This window comes from Hirundo rustica, chromosome 16 (assembly GCF_015227805.2).
Source record: "Hirundo rustica isolate bHirRus1 chromosome 16, bHirRus1.pri.v3, whole genome shotgun sequence".
In the NCBI taxonomy this organism is placed as follows: domain Eukaryota; kingdom Metazoa; phylum Chordata; class Aves; order Passeriformes; family Hirundinidae; genus Hirundo; species Hirundo rustica.
The window spans coordinates 11,232,758-11,255,012 of NC_053465.1; the positions used below are offsets into that span (position 1 = coordinate 11,232,758).

At 43.5% G+C, this 22,255-nt stretch overlaps 1 protein-coding gene across 7 annotated transcripts in view; it reads right to left on the minus strand.

Moving 5' to 3' along the window:
- PTPRT (protein tyrosine phosphatase receptor type T) overlaps positions 1–22,255 on the minus strand; it is a 451,419-nt gene that overhangs the window by 38,325 nt on the left and 390,839 nt on the right. For 3 of the 7 annotated variants that reach the window (XM_040080154.2, XM_040080152.2, XM_040080151.2), the window contains 4 exons: positions 17,478–17,555; positions 17,239–17,274; positions 7,731–7,918; positions 1,641–1,728 (listed from right to left, as the gene is read on the minus strand). In XM_040080154.2, the coding sequence (XP_039936088.1) occupies positions 1,641–1,728; positions 7,731–7,918; positions 17,239–17,274; positions 17,478–17,555 (390 nt within the window). The remainder of the gene's footprint in view (positions 1–1,640; positions 1,729–7,730; positions 7,919–17,238; positions 17,275–17,477; positions 17,556–22,255) is intronic. The other 4 variants (XM_058422730.1, XM_040080156.2, XM_040080155.2 and 1 more) reach the window with 2 other exon arrangements.

Here is a 22,255-nt window from a genome sequence, read left to right on the forward strand (position 1 = left end):
TTGCCTCTTTTCACCTCCACTTTTGAATTATGCCAAGTGCTTCCTCAATATCATACAGAGAAACAAAGTCTTTCACATTTCCTTCCTCATATCATATCATGGCACTTCCACTTTCAATCCAGTGCTTATAGCTGGACGATTCATCTTAAACTCATTTAATTGGAGTTAATTGTACAGAGAGGTAAATTGAGCCTGTGTCTGGATGTCTCTCTTTGCCATTAGGGCACAGAAAGCTCTCAGTGAGGTGGAGCTGAAATTAAGGGAGACAACTTCCATGCTAATTTTAATATTCCGGTACTGTCACTTCATTTTCCACGTGGATAATGAACACTGGTGAACTTGGTGACCTGCTCACACCCTCACAAAGCCAGCAGAAGAACTGAGAGCACAAATGTCAATCTTCATTTCCAGATTCCTTCATCTTTACCAGGGCCCTGAACTGAGATGTTCTATGTCATCCCCCAAAGCTGGCACATGGATCATTTATTCCAAGGCTTCAAAGAGAGGAGTAGTTATGTGTGAGGTGAGGTTTCTTTATGAAGAAGTTGGGGTTTGGGGGTTTTTGTTGTTGATGGTATGGTTTTGGTGGTGTGGGTTTTGTTGTTTTTTGTTTGTTTTGTTTGTTTAAAAAAATTAGCAAAATCTATTTGTTCTACAAGAAATACATTTTTAACACAAGAAAAAGTACAGTATGGAATATATCACTCAGCATGACTTAATTTTGCTCTTAGAGCATTCTATAGATTTTCCCAGTCATGAAAATCCACGGCACATTCATTTATATTCTGATTTCTTGTTCTGATGGTTTCAAGCTTGGCTTCTCCAACTCGATGGAGCTCAGCAGCCCTTGAAAAGAATTAATTCTCACACCTCCTCTCCCCAGTCATTTTCAGGAATAATGCAGCACTGGTGAACTGCCTGGAGAGCTTGTGGAAAGCGCAGTTTTGGAGAGCAGCTTTGAAAGAGACTTCACAAATATCTGACAAAAATGAGGAAGGTGAATTTAGTCCTGCTTTGGAGAATAAAGCTGACCTAAATGGTTTTATGGAGTCTTCCCTGCCCCACAGTTCTGCTATGTATTGATATTCCTAAAACATCTACAGGAACTGATCAACAGGAAGGAAACAAGCCAAGAAGTTTTAGTGCATTTTCAGTTGCCTTACTATGATCCTGAGGCAGAAGTTAAGCTTGTCCCACCCTTCAAACCAGTTCTCTGGGGACAAGCAGTGACTGCTCCACTGGCTACTGACCACAAGTAAGGAGAAAACCTGGCCTCTGAGCCACAGCTAAAAATCTGATCTATCTGCAGCTCCTTTGTGCTCCCTTTTGTGGCACTGGAAGCTCGGGGTTTTGTAGTGAAAATAGACAGAAAGTGGACATCATCACAGAAAAAGTGACAAAAGGATTTAGCCCTCAAGCTACAAACCTAGAGCAGGAAGCAAGGCAGGTACAAAATGTGTAACATCATGCAATGATGTTATGAGAAATAAGGATTAAAAAAAACATGAAATAAAGCAAATTCCAGGAATAAAGCCTGTAACAAATGGACTGAACACTCAGCACTGTTAGCCAGTGAGCTTCTCAAACACACAGACGTAAGGTCTTACAGGGTGCTCAGTTTAATGTGAATTTACACCTACAGGAGATTATGTTTCCATATCTGTTCTTGTTGCGGTTCTCGTCCTCCTTGGCCGTATCCCAGGACGCCGTCTGCCCCTCGGGGAGTGCCTGCAAAATAAACAGCAAGGGAGGGTTTAAAAAACCTGGCCAATGCCTTCAGGTGGGTGAAGAGCACTAAAGAAGAGCAGGCCAAAAATAAAGGAGCTGCATAATTCAGTAGCTGACCAAAGAAACGCTGTTGGTGAGGAAAGGGCACCTCCACTAACGTGAAGAGCAGAGCTTGGCGCAGACCATTTGCATCTCTTGGCTTCTGCAAGCCAAGAATCATTTTCCTCCTGCTACTCTGCTTCTAAAAAGATCGTGGGAATTTGTTTCTGGCTGCACAGTCACAGGTTAACCTCATTTCCCCTGCAGAACAAGACCCGGGGACATTTCACTCCACTACACCTTTAGGAAAACCCAGGTGGCTGAAACCCAGCACTCAGCCGTTCATATTTAAGCTGAAAATACAGTGTTTTCACCTATTTCTGTGTTAACAACGGGTGATGCAATACAAGCCGTTCACTGGATTTCTCTGGGGAAAGGCAAAGCAGCTCAGGGTTTTAGATCATGTGTAAGAAAGAGAGGGAAAAACGAGGTAAAGCACGCTCGTGAAGCACAAGAGTAAACAGCCATTTTCCTAAAATCTGCTCTTTTAGTGGAGGAAGGAAGGGGGAAAAGGACTGGCAGCACACAGTGCCACCCTCCCTGCAGCTCAGCCCTACAACTATTCTGCACACCCTCAAATGAGCCACTTTACCCTAGAGACATGTCCAGGAGGGATTTTCAAGGCACAGCCTGGAAAGCAGCAGTTGGCAAAGGACAAGGGAGGATGGTCCTGCCTTCCTTGGGAAAAACAGGGGTGAGGAGAGCAGCCCCTCTGAACTGCCTCGCTGGATCTGCCTCCTCACAGATGTACCCCCTAAGACCATTCTACATCACTGAAAACATCATTGAAAGTTTTATTATTTCTGGTCCCTCGGGATTACAGAGGGTTTGTAACAGTCCTCGGAGGATCCCATCTGCCCTAGCCAGCAGCGGGTAGTTTGACACAGCTGTGTTACAAAAGGGATTTATATTCATCTTCACAAGCCACCCAGGTCTGTTATGTGCCTGTATGCAAGAGCAGAGAGACACAATCAGGATCTACCACACTGATGTTACAATTAAACTTAATGTGAGCAAACCCCTGGCAGAGCAGATCACTGTGAATTTCCCCCAAAGGGTTCCAGGACAGAAAATGTCAGGCACTGCAGCGCTGTCACGAGCTCTGCTGACAAAGACAGGGACACTGAGTTCCTATTCAAAAGCCCAGGAGAAAGAGTAATAACCCTGTAATTGGTGAGGGCTTTGATCACACATATATTTCCTTTGCAGACTCTTGTTTCCAAAGAGCAGCTCATCTTCTGAGGAAAAACACCCAACCAACAAACCCACACACAACAACAACAAAAAATCCCTGAGTGAAAGAAAAGAGGTGAAGAAGGCTCATTTTCATCTTCAAAGAGCGAGGAAAAAGGTGCCTTATTTTTCCACTAATATCGAATTACAGCAGATTGACCAGAGAATGGCAACAGTCATTAGGCACCTAATCAGAGCCATCTGAAAAGAAAAAGAAATAAAAGAAAATCCTTTCTCATGACTTCCACATGGGAGAAGCTATCTTGGCCAGAGAAAATATATTCAGGCCAAATAAATCCCTTTTCAACAAACCATATCCTTTCATTTGATTTGAACATGCAATTCTCCCCTGAAATTGATGTTTTTATATTTGCTGATAGAGCCTCCAAAGATTTAAGAGCCCGGGATTTTTCATCTCATTCAATACCACAGAAATCCCTGCTTTCCACAGAACTGACCAGCTCCGAAGGGAGGGAGCACAGCTGTGCTTGGTGATGAGCACAAACCAGCTCTGCTGGAGCATCCCTTATAGCCCCACTTCTGTAAACATCAGATGGACAAATTGGAGTAACTCCACGTGCAACCCAAATGATTTGCCCAGGAGATCCCTAAAAATGCAGCACCAAGAATTGGAACTACATTACAAATAAAGACAAGAATATGAACTGTAATTGGCTTGCATCCAGAAAATGAGGTGCACAGCTAATGCTTTGTTCCTTCAGGTTTGGGGTTTTTTTTTTGTTTTTTTTTTTTTGGTTCAATAAGTATCTCTGTAATTGTAAAAAAAGTCCTGTTTCTATCTGCATTATCAGCAATGTTAAATCAGGACAGATCACTCAGGCATGGGTATTTAATCCATTTTTCACAGGAAATTATCCCCCTTCTTTCTTTGACTTGGTAACAGAAGAATTTAAGTGTTCAAAAAAACTATACTTGATTTTTAGGCTTTTTCTACTTCTAAAACTCTCTAAACTTCTCCTAGATAAGTTATGTGAAATTTATACTGAAATATCTTCCCACTAGTGGAATTTAGGTTACAGTGAAGCTTTTTATACTAAATTGATCTAAATTTTAGCAGAAATTACAAGGATAGATCTCTCAAAGTCAACTTCATCTCAATCAAGCTTCCTAAGCACCACGGCCCAGACATAACTGAAGTGTTCCCATTAAACTGAGACTCGCTGCAAGCCAGTTAATATTTTGGATGGATGCAGTTAGTTTGTTTGCTGTTTGCTTTTAATTTAAGTACAAAACCTCTTATCTTTCATTTTCACTGATCCACCTCAATGCAGCAGTTTTGCTGCCAAAGGCAACAACATCAATTCAAAGTCTTCCTGTTCATCCCAAATTGTGCCATGGAGCCCATTCCCCTCTCAACAGTGGTGGAAAAACTCTTCCCACAAATCTGCTGGGAGCCAGAATTAAAAATTACCTGGGCTAGAAAACATAATCTGAAAACAAAGTATTTCAGCCATTCATTTTGCAGTGTCCCATCACAGCCCGGACCACCAGATCTGTTCTTCTGGCCACATGAAAACGTGTAGGCAGAAATTAAAGGGTTACAGTCCAGGGGTGAATTCCACAATCTGAAGGCTCTCAGCACCAGGAAGCTTGAGGAAAGGAGCCACAATACCTAAAATAACTGAACAGTCTCAGTAATGCAGCAGGAGAATGTGCATTAGCGACACCCTAAATCATAATGGAAAATGAGTTTGGATAATTAAGCTTATTATCTCCTTAGCCAGTAATTGGTGCTTGCAATAAGTCTGTGGGACTGGTCCCAGAGCTCCCAACAAATCAGAGCTGATATGTTCTGGAAAAGGAACTGGTGATATTTGAATGTGTCACATTTAAATGTTTATGGCTATTCCCAACCCCAAACAGTGCCATCTACACTCGGCGCCACTGACAGATTTTTTCTCTTCTGTTCCACTTGTTTTATCCCTGAACAGAAGCAGCAGCCAAAAAGGCCCAAAGTCACACTTTGCCCTCAGGTGCAGCAGGCAGCCCCAAAATAACAGGGACACGGGAGTGCTGACAGATTCTCCTGTTACTCACACCCAGTTAACACTCATTTCACACCAGCACCGACACCCCTCACACAATCCCGTCCTGCTTCTCAGCTCCGCCCGCAGCTACCAGGAATATTTTTCTAGATGCCCTCAGCAAAACAAGCTGCCTGTGCTCCAAGTGTAGGTGCAGGCATCCCTTAAACAAATATGGAATGCAATTTCCAGGTTACTCGGCAGAGATGGCAATGCACAGAGATAAGAGATTGTCATGTGTGACTGATATGCTCCGTTCAAAGTGATTTTTCATGAGAGTAAAATTATTTGGTAACATGTCACTAAACAGGCTGCAATTTATGCTATCAATTTGCAAAGTAAGTAGAAAATCAGCTCCTTAGAAGCAAAAAAAGAGAGCATATTTGGAGGTGACACTGATATTAGTGTCTGAAAACACATTTTAAAAGAGACATCAAATTCTTTCTCGAGATTTTATCAGCTACTCTGCAAAGCGTCTTGCAAAGCCAATTTTGCAGCTCTGTGCTCCTGCAGATCCCAGGCTGAGCCCCCGCTGGCAGCCAGCTCAAACCTCCCACCTTCCAGGAGCTCTCATGCTCCCTGCCATCTCCCCACTGCTATCTGGAGCTGAAGTGCTGCCTCCATCCCATGCTCCAACCCCCAAACCCCACCTGCATTTGGTGGAAGGGTGGAACCAGCAGTGGTTTTTGAGGCTGTGCCATTCTCCAGGCTGGCCCTTGTAAAGAAAGGAATTATGCAAATCCATGCAATGCCATCATCGCTATATACGTCTGCAGACAGCAATTTCTGGAGAAGGCAGAGCTTGTGGAGATGAAAGTTGCATTGACATTTTTCATGCTAATGTGCTATTTTGATAATTACCGATGCCAGCGCCAGAAAATTACATATATGCCAGCACCTGCTTTCTTCTTGAACATCAAGATCTGGGTCTTAGAGCATCTGTAATTGAGATCAATGTAGTTTTGGGTACTCCTCATAGAAATGGAGGCCAAGGGGGGCTAAGTAAATCTCCTCAGAGAATTATTACCCTTTTTCAATATTAAACAAAGCTCTTTATATTGATAGTTTAATTAGCACGCCTGATTATGGGGCAGGAGTGCCTAGACCTGGTTAACATACAGCTTCAGAAACATTTGCTATGACAGTTTTTGATGCCATCTGATTAGAAAAATGCTCCCTGGTCAGGACCAGGAGAAGATGGGCTCTCAGTTACTGCAAACCTCAGCACTGAGGACACAAACCCCATGGATTCTTACTTACAAGGTGGGAAAGTGAGCTGTTTTCATTAAGTAACTTATTTTCACAGCTGTTACATTATTTTTAAATAGTTTTAATGCCACTCTGCATATTAATTTCTTACTGCCTTCCCATGAGGTTACTCATTATAACTATAGCTTGCTAGAACTGAATCTCACACATTTGTTGCTGTTTCCCTCTTCTGTTTACTCTGCTCTAAATGTGTTTTCCTCTTCCAACTCATCCCCAACATCACATCTTCTGGTCATGTGGATTAAATTCCTGGTTGTTCCAGCCTGCAGGGGGAAGAGGTGAGGGGAAAGAGGGCAGCTTTCATTTCTTCAGCTTACCCTTTACTCCTCTCCTCACATGGAGTTGGTAGAGGATGTCAGTCAAGCCCAGAGGTTTGAGAGTATTGGAAAATTTCGCCTTCACTTAAGCTACACAAATACCTGCCCTTCACTGGACAATTTTGTACATTCAGGTCATTGCACTGTGATTTAATATGATCAATTACGAGAGAGGACTTGGGGCTCCCAAAAAGCTCAGGCAAACCCCCTTCCTTTTCTCACAGCCTGGCTCACACTACCCAAGGCAAACATCGATAAGGAAAGGACCATGGGACTGCGTATCCTGTGCTGGGTTCAGCACAGGATATTGTTGAATATCTACTGTCTGCTCTTTATGGGACAGATGGATGAGCACAGTGTCACCCACTCACTGCTGTAGTGAACCCCTTCTCTCTGGAATAGAGGGCCTCCAAAGACTGATAGTGCTGCAAAATCCTGCCCTCAAAGCCAAAATCAGAAAGAAAAGGTGACGCATTAAGTTTTAGCTTTCACATTTTTCAGATTCTGTGCTGACCCGGGGTGCAGTTCTGAGCTCACATTAAGTGCTGGTGATCTCTCTTCACAGTGTAGGGAGACAAAACAAATCCTTTTCCTGCTGGACACCAAGGACAACTTTCAGGCCCAAAAGCACAAACAAAGGTGGACTGAAGGGAGGAACAAGAAGGATGAGATCTCACAGCCTGAAGCTGTAATTGGACAATTAAAACCCAATATGCAAATGGACCAAAAGCTATGAAAGTGTGAGACCTCGTAACTGGTCAGACATTTTGTGACCATTCTAAGTCCCCCTTAGGTGTAGCCTTGGTCAGGCTCTTGTCCTGCCCAAGATGTACCCTTAAAGTCCTTTCAGTAAATACCTACTTTATGCTCTAGCTCTGTCCAGTCTCTGTTCCAAATCAGCCTTCCCAAGGCATCAAAGGATTAAGAGGATGAGTTAAAGAAAAGCAGCCCTCAAAACCAGCGACTCTCCTCTCCCAAGCTTCCACCCCTCGTGAGTGCAACCTCCCTTCTCAGTCCTGTGGAGAGAGGCTCCTCTCACCTCATACTCCTCCTTGAAGCCGTATCCCTGTCCCCTCTTCATCTGGGTGATGTGCTGCAGCAGGTCTGCCACTCGGATGGCGGGCTGGAACTGCCCCCGCGGGTAGGACATCTCCACGGGCTCGCAGCTGCGGTACGGGTGCGTCTGGATGGTCAGGGTTGGCTGGGCCAGCTCGCCATGGCTGCTGTCTGTTGGAGAGACAGGAGGCAAAACAAGCTTTCAGCTCCCTGCTATTTCCAGTTTCCTCCTCTCTCTGTTTGTTTAACACCATCCCGCGGGTTGGTGCGGGCAAAAAGGAAGCAAAGAAATGAACAGAAAACACATTTTAGTTTATCGAAAATGCCTAGAATGAGCAAATCAGGCTTGAGTTTATTTTTTTTTTTTTTGTGTCAAGCAGACAGACCCAAAAAGACAGGAAGGGAGTGCAAAACAAGGATATGGCACGTGAAGGGTGAGCTGCTCACAGCGACTCCAACCGAGCCATGTAGCTCCTGTCTTCCCAAACCTGCAAAGAACATGGCTCAGAGATATGTAAGATGAGCAAGAGATTCAGGCAGGATTTGGGGTGTACAGCATGAGATAACTGAGAGAACCCAAGTGAACAGCGAGCAAATGATTAGCATTTCAAATAAGTCAGGATGCTGAGGCAAATTCAACTGCTCTGCTAGTTCAGGCCTAAGATTTTGTATGTCAATGACAAAGATGTAATATCATTGGGAAAAAAAAAATAAACCAGAATAAAAATATAGTCATCTTGTGTGCAGAAATTTAAATTTCAGATATGTAAACTTAATAGAAAATGTTTGGGCTTTTTTTAAAGAAGTGGATTTAAAGAAATCTATCACTATGCAGATGGAATTGCAACCTCATATCCCCAGCAAAACTGTATGAACAACAGAATATTCCCAGTGAACAGAAAAGAACTTAAATAATAACTTCAATAACCAAACAATTGACTGTAACAATCTTTACCAACAGGAACTCAGACTAAATGAAAAATTCAATGACTTATCTAGCAGAGCTGTCCAAATTTAAGTAGTTGGCCAAATATAGCACTGTTTTTTCTTCTATGATTGCAAGGATCTGAGATGCTCAGCTCCTTTCACACATAAAACCTGCATCAATTCTTTCTAGCCTTACCCAAACCAAGGTATTAGCAAACAGAAAATGCACTTCCCTCAGATTGTTCACAAAACCCCCTTGAGCTTCCACACACAGGGTTTGTTTCTTACAGAAAGTTCACTGACAAAGAGCTGGAACACCACCCCTTGAGAGCAACACTATGGCCACGTTTTTAAAGGGATAAAGAATAAATAAATCAAATTGCAATTTTGGCGTGATTTCTGTGAGGCAGAAATAGTCTTGGAATGCTCCTGTAAACATTGCTCTGCTTGAGAAGCCACTGTGGTGTTTGGGCAGGGGCTACCCATGTCCCTCCTGCACGGGTGGGCAGGAGCAGAGAGCAGAGGGCATCCCACTGCGTCCTCAGCAGCTGGCAAAGCACAGACGTGGCAAACAGCACTTCAGCTGCTTTATTATTAGGTTAGGGGATGATGTGAATGCAGGGATCTCCTCTGTTTGGACTGAGGAGTGTGAGGAGACAGCATTGCCAGCAGTGGACACTGCTGCAGGGCAAGCTGATCAGCAGTGGGACATAAACACGGCTGGGGGGTGAATTATCAGAGATGCTGAACACAGCCGGCTCCTCTGAAATAAATTAGCACAGTGATCATCTGCTTTGAAGATTGGACTCCTGAATTTCAGGATTTCTGAGTCCAAGGTTCTCATAAACACAATCACATTCCCAGGACACTCAGAGATTTACAGAACTATGGCTCAAGCAAAGCAACCCTCACACACAAAATGCGAATAAATTTGGGATTTAAGGAAGAGTAACATCCAGAGCATTTGTATAATCATCCGTAATGCTCCCGCTAATGACAGTGTGAGAACTCTGAACAGAGGGAATTTCAAGGCTTATTAATTCCCCTAGTTGGATTGGCTTTCCCAGTGCATCTTTGCTCCCCTATTCCCTATTAACCTCCTGTAATGAAAAAAAGAAGATTTTTATCGCGGACCATTTCCGACAGACGCACTATGCTTAATTTTCCATCATTAGGTTTAATACAAACCCAATTTCACAACTGGCTTCTCTGAGGAACCTGCAAGTAATGCCACATTTTTATCAGCCCCAATTAAAAAACATTACGAGATCCCAATTCGAGAGGGAGTCTTAAAACTAATGTGTGGTTCTGGTGCTAATTCGGGCAGGGCACACGCAGAGCACGGGTGACTTGTAAAATGGAGCTCAGATCAGCCAGCTCCTTTGCAGGCAATTACTAATTTCTCTCTTCATCAGTTCCTTTAATTCTGTGTACTTGGCTCTCTTCTCTGAGAGATGTGTCACAGGGAGAGGAGAGAGCAAGGAAGGTTGTGGTCCTTTTTTTCCAGAGTAACTTCCCTTAAGGTAGGCACTCATGGTATGGAGCTGGGACTAGAAGAAGGTGCTCAGCAGCAAAGATGGGTCTGTCTCTGGCCTTTGAGACCATGGTGACAACAGTATCTCTGGGCAATGAGATAAATACGGGTGCAAATCCCACTGATTGTAGGAGCAGCTTGTGTGGCACAGCACAGAACGGTTTGGGCTTGGAAGGGACCATCTCGTTTCACTATCCCAGGATGCTCCAAGCCCTGTCCAACCTGGCCTTGGACACTTCCAGGGATCCAGGGGCAGCCACAGCTTCTCTGGGCACACTGTGCCAGGGCCTGCCCACCCTCACAGGGAAGAATGCAAAGTGTGATCTGTGGCAGCACCGTTTGTGTTCCTCACACAGTCAGGCGTTTCTGCTTCAAGAAAAGCATTGCACAACGTGGGTCACCCCTCTCTCCACCCTGGGACACACAGCTGAAACTGTTCAGGCCATCACCTCCTCCAGCCCTCTGTGACAAACACATTAGGCATGACACCTGTGCTACCTGCAAAAAACCCCCAACAACACCAGCAGCTCTGGACTCTCAGCTGCTCCCACCAGCATTTTAACAGGGCCCAAGAAAATGCAGAGGGGCTTTTCTGGACACGAATCGCTCTGTGTGAGCTCAGCTTAACACTTTCATGTTCTGCTAATAGAGCCCGATGCAAGTAACACATTGCTCCCTCTCCATCTAATCAGCCAGGAGCGCGGAGCTAAGCGCGGGTAATGAGGCGCTCAGCAGGGCGGGCACCTCTCAGGATGTGTTTGCTGCTTTTTGTGAGCAATTCAAAATGCAGGTGGGAGGGGAGGGGAGGTGATCTCTCACTAGGACAGTCAATCAAAGGAGTCTTTGGAGGGCTGGCAAACAGGCTTTGCTTTTCCTTCTGTTCGCAGCTATAATGCACATCTCATTCCTTTCGGCGCCATTATTACTGGGAAAGACAACAAAGATTCCAGCAAAGTCAGGCTGCTGCTTTAATTGTTGCACTAAAGGCAAATTAAAGTAATTTTCCATGGTCCCTCTTCTCTGTCTGCTTCTCACAAACATGTCCCCAGTCCCCTGCAAATGGGGAGGACTTTGCAGGACAAATTGGCCCAGAATTTTCACTGTAGTTTTGGCAGTGCCTATAAAGTATGTGTGCCTTTGGTGAGTTTTCAGTGAGAAAAGCAAAACGGGAAAAAAGGAATTTTTTTAAATGGGAAAGTCGCAGGAAATAATTCACTCTAATGCTCAGAAACTACCAAATGTACAGGATCATGCATTTTTTCTTAAATTATATTTCATATGTACATTTATTCTGGTCATAGGTCCTTGTGCTTTTGACAAGAACACACACCACCACATTTCACTGCATTCCAAAGATGGAATACTGTTCCAAGAAATAATTAAAACATTTCAAGAGGTGGTGATTCCATTCTGACCCCCAAAATCGTGGCAATGGTTAATTACCCTTGCTGTCTAAACATTTCTTAATTGCAATTTGATTTTGCTAAGCTTCGATTGCAGGCACTGAATCTTATTATAACTTCTGTTAGATTAAAGAGCCCTCTGAGCATTTCAAATCCTGACCCATGCAGGCACTGATCAAATCACTTCTTCAGTTTCTCTTTGATAAAGTAAATCAATTGAGAGCTTCTGAAGTCTCATTAGGGCAGGCTGCTCAGGGCTCCGTTTCCTTCCTAGAATAATTTGCAATTTTCCACAGTTCTCTTTGTGCAGCTGTAAATAAGGCAGGTATTCTGCATGGGGCTGGGAACATGCTGTTTGTGACAGGATTGTTTCCAGCATCAGCAGCTTGTGACAGCAAAGTGTGCTGCCAGCTTGTTTGTTAACCCCCTTTAGCACCACAGTTACTCCCCACAGTAAGATGTCCTTTGCCTGCCCAGATGTTTTGATTCTGGAAGCTGGGATGTTCATGATCCCCCATCCCTGGAAGTGACCAAGGCCAGGTTGGATGAGGCTTGGAGCAGCCTGGGATAGTGCAAGGTGTCCCTGCCCATGGCAGGGGGTGGAAGGAGATGAGCTTTAAAGTTTCTTCCAACCCAAACCATTCTGTGGTCAGCTCGAGAGCTCACCTAACACCCCCAAATTTTGTAGAAGACAGTAATTTAGTGATTCCCTGTCTCTTACATAATTTGGCTGATGGGGAAACTCTTCAGTTATCTCAGCTGGTGTTTAGTAACTGCAGATAAGCAAATGTAACAATGCTGACTTCACATATCTGCAAATTCTCCCTGCTTATGAAATGGTGCTTTTTGTGAGTGTCTTTGCTGGGGAAATGATCATGAACTTGCTGAAATCAACTCTGAGGTCTTATTGTGCCAAGAAGTAACAGAGTCCAGCAGGCAGAGACGAGCTGGAGCAGAGGGCACTTCAGTGGAATCTTCCCCCATTTGATGAGCAGCCCTGACAGTGAGTTATTATTGCTTGCCTGCTGCTTGCCTGCTGCTACACCACCTTATGTTCTGTACTTTTGTGCTACTCAGACAAGCAAAATAAATATGTTTGCCTCCACAGAAAAACTGATGAACTTCTCCATAAATGTCACAGATAAGACAAAGAGCAGCTGAGAAATTAGATTGCCAGTCTGGAAGTGGCTCTGTATGATCAGAGCCCTGTGCAACATCCCAGTAAGGCTGCTGGGAAGGGTCCTGCTCCTCCAGAGCACCTTCAGGGATTAAAGCTTTAGGTGCTTTTATAGAGATCATTTGTTTTGTAAACATAGTTAGCCTGAGTAATGGATATCTGGGCACAGAGTATGATGGTGTCTCCTGATCAGAAACCTCACCCAGGCCTCTCACAACTAAAAGCAAAGCTGAACTGATGTGTCATCTTCCACATGTGGAGAAGCTTCTCTCAAAACTTTTGCTTGAGTATCCACAAATTCCTCCTGTGAAATGACAGGGCTATCATATCTGCTTATATTTTTTATTCTCTTAGCCCTGGCAAGTGATAAGATGCGATATGACACCCTTTGCACAAAATAAATTATGTTTTGAGTGGTGTTTGTGATGGATTTAATTACACATAGAGCCAGTCTCTCCACACTAGAGCAAAGGCTGTCAATTCTTCGACATCTTCCAAGGGTGACTAGAGCATGGCTAATACCTCTTCCTCTCACACCAGGGATATGGTGCAAGATGAAAAATAATTTGCTTTCTTGTGTGTGTCAAGGCTTTATTATATGATAAATACCCAGCTCTAATGTTCTATCTACAACACCAGCAGTGGTATGGCAAACCAAAGGCAAAATATCATTTATCTAATGATATCAAGTGAGCTCTGAAAGGGCACATTCCTTAGCAAAGCTTCCTGACAGCAGGCTTGACAGAGCGCAGAGGGTGCACCTTCCATTTCAAAGGCACCAAGAAGCCACAGGTCCATATTTTTTTTTAAAGTAAGAGATTTTTTTTTCTAGATTCTAGAACTTTGTGAGAATTGCTTGGTTAACACCAAGCGTAAGAGTATTCTAATCTTACAAGAGTATCCTAATCTTACAAGAGTATTCTAATCTTATAAGAGTATTCTAATAAGAATATTAGAGTATTCTAATATTATAAGAGTGTTCTTACATAGGAGTATTCTGAACTTATAAAAACTATTGCATACACTTTCTTCATCAGGTGGCATAGAAGAAAATCCTGTTAAAGATGCAAAGAATATGCTTTGGTGAGGTGGGCAGTGATTTGGGATTATTTGGTACAAATGTAACTGTGAAGTTCATTGGATGTTTGGACCTCACTGAGTCAAACCTCTCTTTGCCTCCTCAGTGAAAAGAAGCTGCTAGACCAACACACCTTCCAGAGGAATTCAGTTGCATCTGGAAAACAACTGGAAACTTGGAAACAGCACATGAAACTACAAGCCACTAAAGCCTGGAAGAGAAGGTTTTCCAGTTCTGCAGGTAGGAAGAAATATAAGAGAAATTCAGCTCAAGGCCCAACCTACAAAGATCTGAACTTTTGGTGCTCACTCTGCTCCTGGCCAACTTCAGCACAGCAAAGTGCTGGGAAAACCTCTCCCACAGCTCCTTATCAGAGGCTGACTTAGCCTGGGAGGCTTCTGGTGCAACTGAGCAGGTCAAGCCATTGAATTTCTGAGCATCCATTGCATAAAAAGAACTCATCCCATAACTTAAAAACTCAGTGATGGAGGCACCTGCTAAAGCAGTGATACTGTCTTCTTAATGTCTTTGAGTCACTCAAACTAGGTTGGGGATGTGCACACAGCAGACTGATTAGGGGTGGGCAAAAAAGCCACAGCAGTCTAAAATCCATGGAAAATTTCTGTCTTTCCAAGCACAGCTAGTTTTTTTGTCTGAGGCTTTGTGTCAGCTCTCTCTGCTTGTTCTGCCCATCTGCAAGGCACTAAAATCCTGGTCCTCTCTGGAGGGGAGTGACTATTGTGAGGATCCTCTGAGCAGCTGGAATAAGAACAAGGCTAAGTGTCCTTTCCTGCTGCCAGGAGATGCCAATAGATGCAAGGGAAGGACATGCTGGTTCCCCTGAAGAGACTGCCCTGATGAGATCTGAACATCTTCAAGAGCTACTGGAATGAATCCTTTCCCAAAAAATAATCCCTAAGGTTGTGCTACCTCATCTTCTTGTGGAAATCCACCTCATTTATTTTTTAGTGTTAGATATTCCCTTCTCTAGTGAAAATCCTTGAGCAAAACATTTAAAATCCAGAGTTGTCCACAATTGGAAGAGAAAATAACTTCACGAAAAACATGTATTAATAAAAATGTATTAATCAGGAATTGGGATGGAGGCAAATCCCAAATCTCCTGTATCTTACATGTTACAGCCAAGCCTAGGGAGCCATGCAATACTGCAAATGTAGAACATTTATTAGCAGAAAGCATAACAGATGGGAACAAATAGTACTGAATTGCTGGTACAGATATTGGTAGTGGGATGACAGATCTCTTTTCAAGATATGTTTTTCTTCCCTGGGAATTAATATTAATAAACATCAAAAATTAAACTTATTTTGCTCATACCACAACATCCAACATCTGATGGATTTGTCTGAGAAACCAGAACGCCAAGATTTTAATTTGTCTGCAAGTCACAAGATTGAAATTTCTCCATCGTCAGGGGCTGTTCCACAGGCTGTTAAATTCAGGTGGAACTGGGACAGTGACCAGTCTGTGTAATTCATGTCTTGAAAGTGCTCTGTACTTAACTTCCCATGTGTAAAACAGGGATATCAATCCTTACTCAGATACAGTGCTTAGTAAAAATTGGAAATAGTTCTGAATACACAAGGCTGGTTAGATTCCTATTTCCCCTTTTTTCATCTGTAAAATTTGGGGGTTTAAAAGCTTCGGGAGGCTTTTGGTTTGCCAGGTGAAGCACAGAGGGAACCTGTTCATTGCTCCTTGAGCTTCAGAGTACCAAGAGTGCAGTTCACACCTTCATTCCACTAGGGCAGGGGGGGAAAACAGCTCCCCCAAAGAATGGCCGGGTTTTCCCGGATGCCAGACACCAGGCTGAGAGAGTTTGATATCTTCCATCAAACTGCACATCAGGGCCCTGTTTCTAAAGTACAGCCAAAAGAGAACCTTGCCTTTAGGCTTTTCTGTTGATGACACTGAGTCTGGGAAATGAGAACAAACCTTCTGGGAAATGGACTCCTTTCCTTGTCCACCCCATTCAGAGGCCTCATTCCTTGCCATCAGCATCTTGCAGGCAGCAGGATGGATGTGTGTGCTGTGGCAGCCCCTCCAAGCTCCTGTGCCAGGCTGTAAACCAAGGAACAGCCCCTGGTTGTCATTTCTTCCTGCTCTAACTGTGGCCCTTCCACATGTTCTGAGTGATGTTTGAAGCAGTCACGGTAGATTACTGTGTCTGCAAGGAACATTTACTGTAGATAATCCAAAATGATAAATCCCACTGGCTAGATTCTGATCAGCCACACATCATCTTTCTGCTCCATAGCGGAGGAATTCATAAATCAGAGAAATCAGCGTGGTTTGGGTGAGAAGGGAACTCAAAGACCATCCAGTGCCAGTCCCCTGCCAGGGACAGGGACACCTTCCACTGTCCCAGGTTTCTCCAAGCCCTGTCCAGCCTGACCTTGGACACTGCCAGGGATCCAGGGGCAGCCACAGCTGCTCTGTGCCAGGGCCTCCCCACCCTCACAGGGGGGAATTTCTTTCTGGTATCTTATACAGCCACAGAACAGCCTCTGCCTCTCAGGACCTGCCTGATTGTTATCCTCTCCAATCCATACCTGACTGCCTGGGAGATGTAACATTTAACCCTCAGCATACACAGAATCAGGAGGAGCCACTTCCCAAAACCCAGCCAGGAATTTCTCCAAATAACCTTTAGACATGCAACTTTACCCAAAACTGCCGTCTCCCACCTGCTGCAGACATGCAAATCCTCACTTAAATTTGCAACCCTTGAGGCAGGTACAGCCCAGCCTCACACAGAGCACTGGAGGGTGGTTTCACATGGAAACAGGATTATTCAGACTAGACAGAAAGAAGGAACTTTATGTAAAATGGGTGGGGAGGCACTGGCCCAGGTTTCCCAGAGGGGTGGAAGATACCCCATGCCTGGAAATGTTCTGGGTCAGGCTGGAAGGGGCTCTGAGCAATCTGGTCTACAGGAAAGTGTTCCTGCCCATGGCAGGGGATTGGCCTGGAGAGCCTCTAGAGATCCCTTCCAACACAAACTGTTCTGTGGCTCTGTCAGCTGCACAGGCACAACCACCTGCAGGAGTCAGAACTAAGCCTGAGGCAAGGCAGTGTGTGGGAATGTGGCCCAGAACCCCAAACACTGATGAAAAGAAAAAAAATGTGTACTTGAAAAAATGACTAAACCTTAATTTTTGAATTTTTCTCTCCTTTGAAAGCAATTAACAGCAAGAACAAAACATGAATGAAACAGAAGCTTTCTGATTAACACAGGATCACAGGATCATCTCTGATTTTGGAAGCCAAACACTTCCCAGTGTTATTCTCAGGACACAGAGAGTGTGTTTGCTCTCCACTCAGCCCAGCACACCATACCTGTCCTCTTACCTAACAGCGTGGTCGATGGGACGGTGTCTGATGAAACTTTGAGATGGAATTCCGTTCACCCACACGACAGGGATCAATGGAAATCAACAGAGGATCAACAGGAAAAGAAAAGTTACAGAAAATGAGAACAAGGTTAGCTGTGTCTCACGCTCAGAAGCCTCGGTCTGTTATAGGTTATATTGGGTAACGTACAAAAGCAAAGGAAATTTAGAAATGAAAGAAAAGTCTGGCACTAGTACCTGAGTAGTAGGAATTCAACATAGATTTGCTCTGAAGGGTTTTGCTTTGGACAGAAAATGAACAAGGAGAGGGTGATGCTAGGTAGGAAAGACATAAGGAAAAGACTTTAGACATATATTAAGAGAGAGAAAGAGAACAGGGAGAATGTTCCTCAAAGAACACAGTAATATGGGATATATAAGGCTTATCAAAATGAATTATATTTTTCATTTCAACATGCATATTACATTTATTACATTGTCATCATGATGGATTTCCTTTAATACTGGCACTCCAGACCCCAAATATAGGATTATAGTTACTGTAAATCAATGTGTTCCTAAACAGGATACACATAGAGCTACATTCATAAGTCTGTATTCTAAATGTTCTTTTTTTTAACCAAAGGAGCAAATTTAGGGTTTTGTCTCTAAGAGGAAATTCCTCAAAAAAGAGCCCCAAATACAAACTACAGAGAATCAGTATTGACACTCAAATAAACCTACTCAAACACAATGTACCATGAAAATACACAGGTGGGGCAGCAATTTTTTGGTTAAAACATTACAAGTTTTCAACAAGAGACTTGTTCTTCAACCCAGGACTGTTCATGGCAAATCCTATACTCCCTTCCCCTGTGAGCTGGGTTCTTTCAGCAGGACAAGCATCCTTGCTTTCTCCCATTACAACATTAGCTTTCTCTGGACAAGAATCCACAAATTTCCATATTAATCTAATCAAGTATTTCCATATTAATCAAACATTTTTTGAAAGGAGGAAGGGCTCAACATCTTCGTGGTAGGTTCTTGTCTTGATAGCAAATTTATGAGTCTGCTTTATACCTACAACAGCAAACATGCACGTTCTTATGGCAATCCATCATTTTTGAAGGCATATTCTTTTGTTATCACTCTGCATTCATTCTCAGAGTTACAGGCATTTATTTATCTCCTCCTCAGAAAGTTGGGGAACAAGCTAATACAAATCTCAGTACATCAGAGAGATGACAACAGATAACACAGGAAAAACTATTCCATAGCCCAACAGAAGTAGATAAAACTCAGTGTACATCAAAGTAATTTCAGAAGCAATTTTTTATATCTATGGAGCAAACACTGCTTAAAAATTTCAAGTTATTCCATGGGGAAACCCAAAGAAGTCACTGGTCTAGGGAGCTCCATAAAGTCAGGATTAGCTCCTGAGCAGTTTCTAATCATCTAGCTCATGGACTCGCTCTCATTCTGCATTCTCACACTGTATTTTCAGACCTACATGACTTGGAAACACATTAAAACCACCAAATTCCTCACGGTTTGGTCTGCTGGAGCTCTGCCCCAGCTGCCTTTTGTCATGAAGCTCCTTTGCTTTGGGGCCTCTTGCACTTTTCTGCTGTTTGTCAGCCTAGATCAGACCCTTCTCTCACCACGCTTAGGATGTGGTCAGATAACATAAAATAAGATCTAAATAGAGCAATTGGTTTGCCCAATGTCACAGAGCAAGGCAACGCTCAGGGCGTGGGGCAGGACACAAGCTTTTCTGGAATTTGGGAGTATAAAAGAACTCATAGGGCCATACTGCCTTTCCAGAGGTGCTGAGGATGAATTACCAGATAAAACACCTCATGCCAGTGAGTTTGATTAAAGATGTTACCAACTGAGGTTTATGACATGAACTGTGTTTGTGACACTGGGATGTGACTTCTAGATTCAGGTTAAAAAGGAGGGAAAAAACCCCAAACAAACCCAAACAAACATAACCAAAACCAAGAAAAAGCCCAGCCCAAAACCAAAACAAATGAAAAACCAAACCAAAGAACTAACCCACAAACACAAAAGAGAAGTTTCTTAAAACTTTGGAGAACTTATTCCCGAAATCAGTCAGGTTGTATAATGAGATGTATACACAGTGTTGCTTTCTAACTAGCATTTCTTACAGGCACTCGGGTCGGTAATCAAAGGAAACACGTCCAGAGAGGATTTCACATCAGGGTAGAGATTAAGACTTCATTAAAAATTCTCTTTGTGCTCCCTGGAGTGGCACGTGAGGCCACACGGATCCCTCCAGTCATGCAGAGTGGTGAAGGCTCCTTCCTATTCTGAAAATGAGTCTTTAATTTTTATAATATTTCCTAAACTAGCAAACCCCACAAAAATCCCAAGGAAGCCAGTAAAAGGGAACTTAGTATATTTTCCTTTTATGTCTTTGATAAAATGTGGGTTGGTCTTTTATTTTTAAATTATTTTAAAGTTTTGTTTACTAAAAGAAACATCTCATGTCCATGACCCTACAAGTCCTTAGACTGCATTTAGCAGGTCACCTAATTATGAGTGGGAATGATCAATGGGGCAGGAGTAAGAACTACATCTTGCCGTGTTTGTCTTTTGTGAAGACTTTTGCATCTCAGCGAACACCAAATCATGGAGGATTGTGGAAAAGTGTGAATTCTGATGTTTCTTGGTACAAATGGATCCTTTAAACCCTGACTGCCACTTGCCTACACCTCCCTCTCACCTTCTTGTTCTCCTAAGTGAAGTCACACTGACTTGGTACCTTATGGTAGTGGTTCCGACTGCAAAACTCATTTCCCCACTTCCAAAATGCTCTGCCTGAAGCACTAAAGCCACTCCTTCATCTCTGTCAGTGTCCCTCCTGAAGGGAGTCTGGAGAGCTGTCTCCCCCCAAACTGAGGTGTCACACAGCTAAAGCACACCTTAATAAATCAGCCTCCAGCAAAACTGGCTGCATTTTCAAGGGTTAAATCCTCAGAATCAAACAGCTCCCACCAGAACCCCTGCAAGGATGTCAGGATGGTTCTGCTGGGGACAGGGAATCCTCCTGGACAGGGCTGGTCCGTGGCACCCGAGCACTGCAAAGCCAGAGGAGCAGTTCCTTTGTGCAGAGCACATCACTGCTGCATCCCTGCTGAGCTGAGCCACTGCTGCCTGGCCCATCACTGCCAAACTGCCCGTGATTTCTGTGTGCTGACAGCCCCCTGCACACCCTTCTGGTCAGTGCAGGCACTGGGGGCAAATTTAGGTCCTCTTTGTTTCCCATTGCCCATCTTGTTTCATAATAACCCTGCCCTGAGCCAATGTCCACAGGAGACTGTGCTGCTTCCCAACATTCCTGCACCCCAGGGAACTGCTCAGCCACTGCCAGGGCCATCACCTGCCTTTAATGGAGTTAGGATATATTGGTAACTTAAAAAACCCAAGATATTTGAGAAAATGAACAACTGTGACTGTTCATAATCCCCGAGTAAAATCAGACAAGCTGGAACAGCCACAGACCAACCTGTGTTTCAGCAGACTCCTCTGATTCTGTGCAGTGTCAGAGACAGAGGCTGAGTCCAAAAAATCTCTAATTTCAACACCTGTATGTATCAGTGAGAATCCAGGATAACAACTACTGCTGCAGAATGGAAAGAGGGATGAGGACCTTTGCCTAATTCTCTTCCTCTTTTCAGCAAGGCCTGAGGTCATGATGCCTCAACAGAAAACAAGGGGCTAATAAGAAGAAGGACAGCTGTTCATTTTTTATCTCCTTCGAGGTGCAGAGCATCAGGGACTGATTGAAAGTGGGACTTTTAAATCTAACTGATTTTAAAAAATAGTCCTGCGTGGTGACAGGGCAGGGAGACAGGTAAGGAATGGCAGGAGGATGGACAGGACTCACCCAGGAGCAGACCAGCGGCCAGCTGGAGAGAGCATGGGAAAAGAAAAGCTTCTTTTTAATTTTTTCAAGTTCAGTGAGTGCCTACTCTCAGTGAGCAGGCACTCAACTGAATTTGTTCTGTCTGAAAAGTTATCAAAATTATTGTGACAGAAAGTAAAAGCTGGAGGCAAGGACACAAGCCCTGCAAGGACATTGCATTCTGCAGGTAAAGCTGCCTGCAAGTCATTCAATAACTCAGGGATCCTACTTAGCAAATTGTCTTGTTCTGTTTTTGCTTTTGTCAGCTGGCAAGGTGATCCTGGCATTGAAAACACTTTGCTTCTCTTGGTGGGCTCTTCTTCCAAAAGAGAGGGGCATTTCCACATCCCTGATCCAGCCAGCTCAGGCTCCCACAGCTGAGGGCAGTGTGTGAGGGTGACTGCCCATCATGAGATGCTGTAAATGCTATTTACTGTTGGCAGGCAAAAAAAACCAATGTAAGAAGGAATCTGACTGCTGCTTAAGACAGTTGATTTCAACAGCTCTGGTGGATAAACCCTGTAAAACTCTATTAGTTAGCAGGAAGGTTAAGAAATAATCCTATTATGTTATTCCAAAGTAGGCCTGTATTGAACCCACAAGTATTAAACTCTATTACGGCAATTTATTTTATTTTTCTTTTCAAGGAATTCTTTATCCCATAAAATTTCTGTATCAGCAGGTGCATACTATTGCACAAAACTTACCTCCAGCACCTCAGCATCCTGGACTTGGCAGTAAAAAATTTGGAGAAATCGTGAAGATTTATTGATAATTCTTTCTCATAAAGAGGAAAAAAAAAAAAAAAAAAGATTCCACCCATGACTTACTCAGGTTATCAGGAAAGGGCATGATAAAATCTGCAGAGATGTCAGACAAGTAAAGGTCTAACTGATTAAAAAAATTGAAAACCTGGAGTGATGTTTCTTCACAAAATTTGATACGTCATGTTTTCTATAGTTGCTATTTCAAGCAAATGACTCAACTGTTTTAATTAGTCTGTCAAAATAACAAGGGTGGGGAAAATGAGGTCACATTTCAAGCTTGTCTCTTCACTAATTTTCTGGCTGGAAAAAGAATCCCCAAACTTTCAGAAACCCAGATT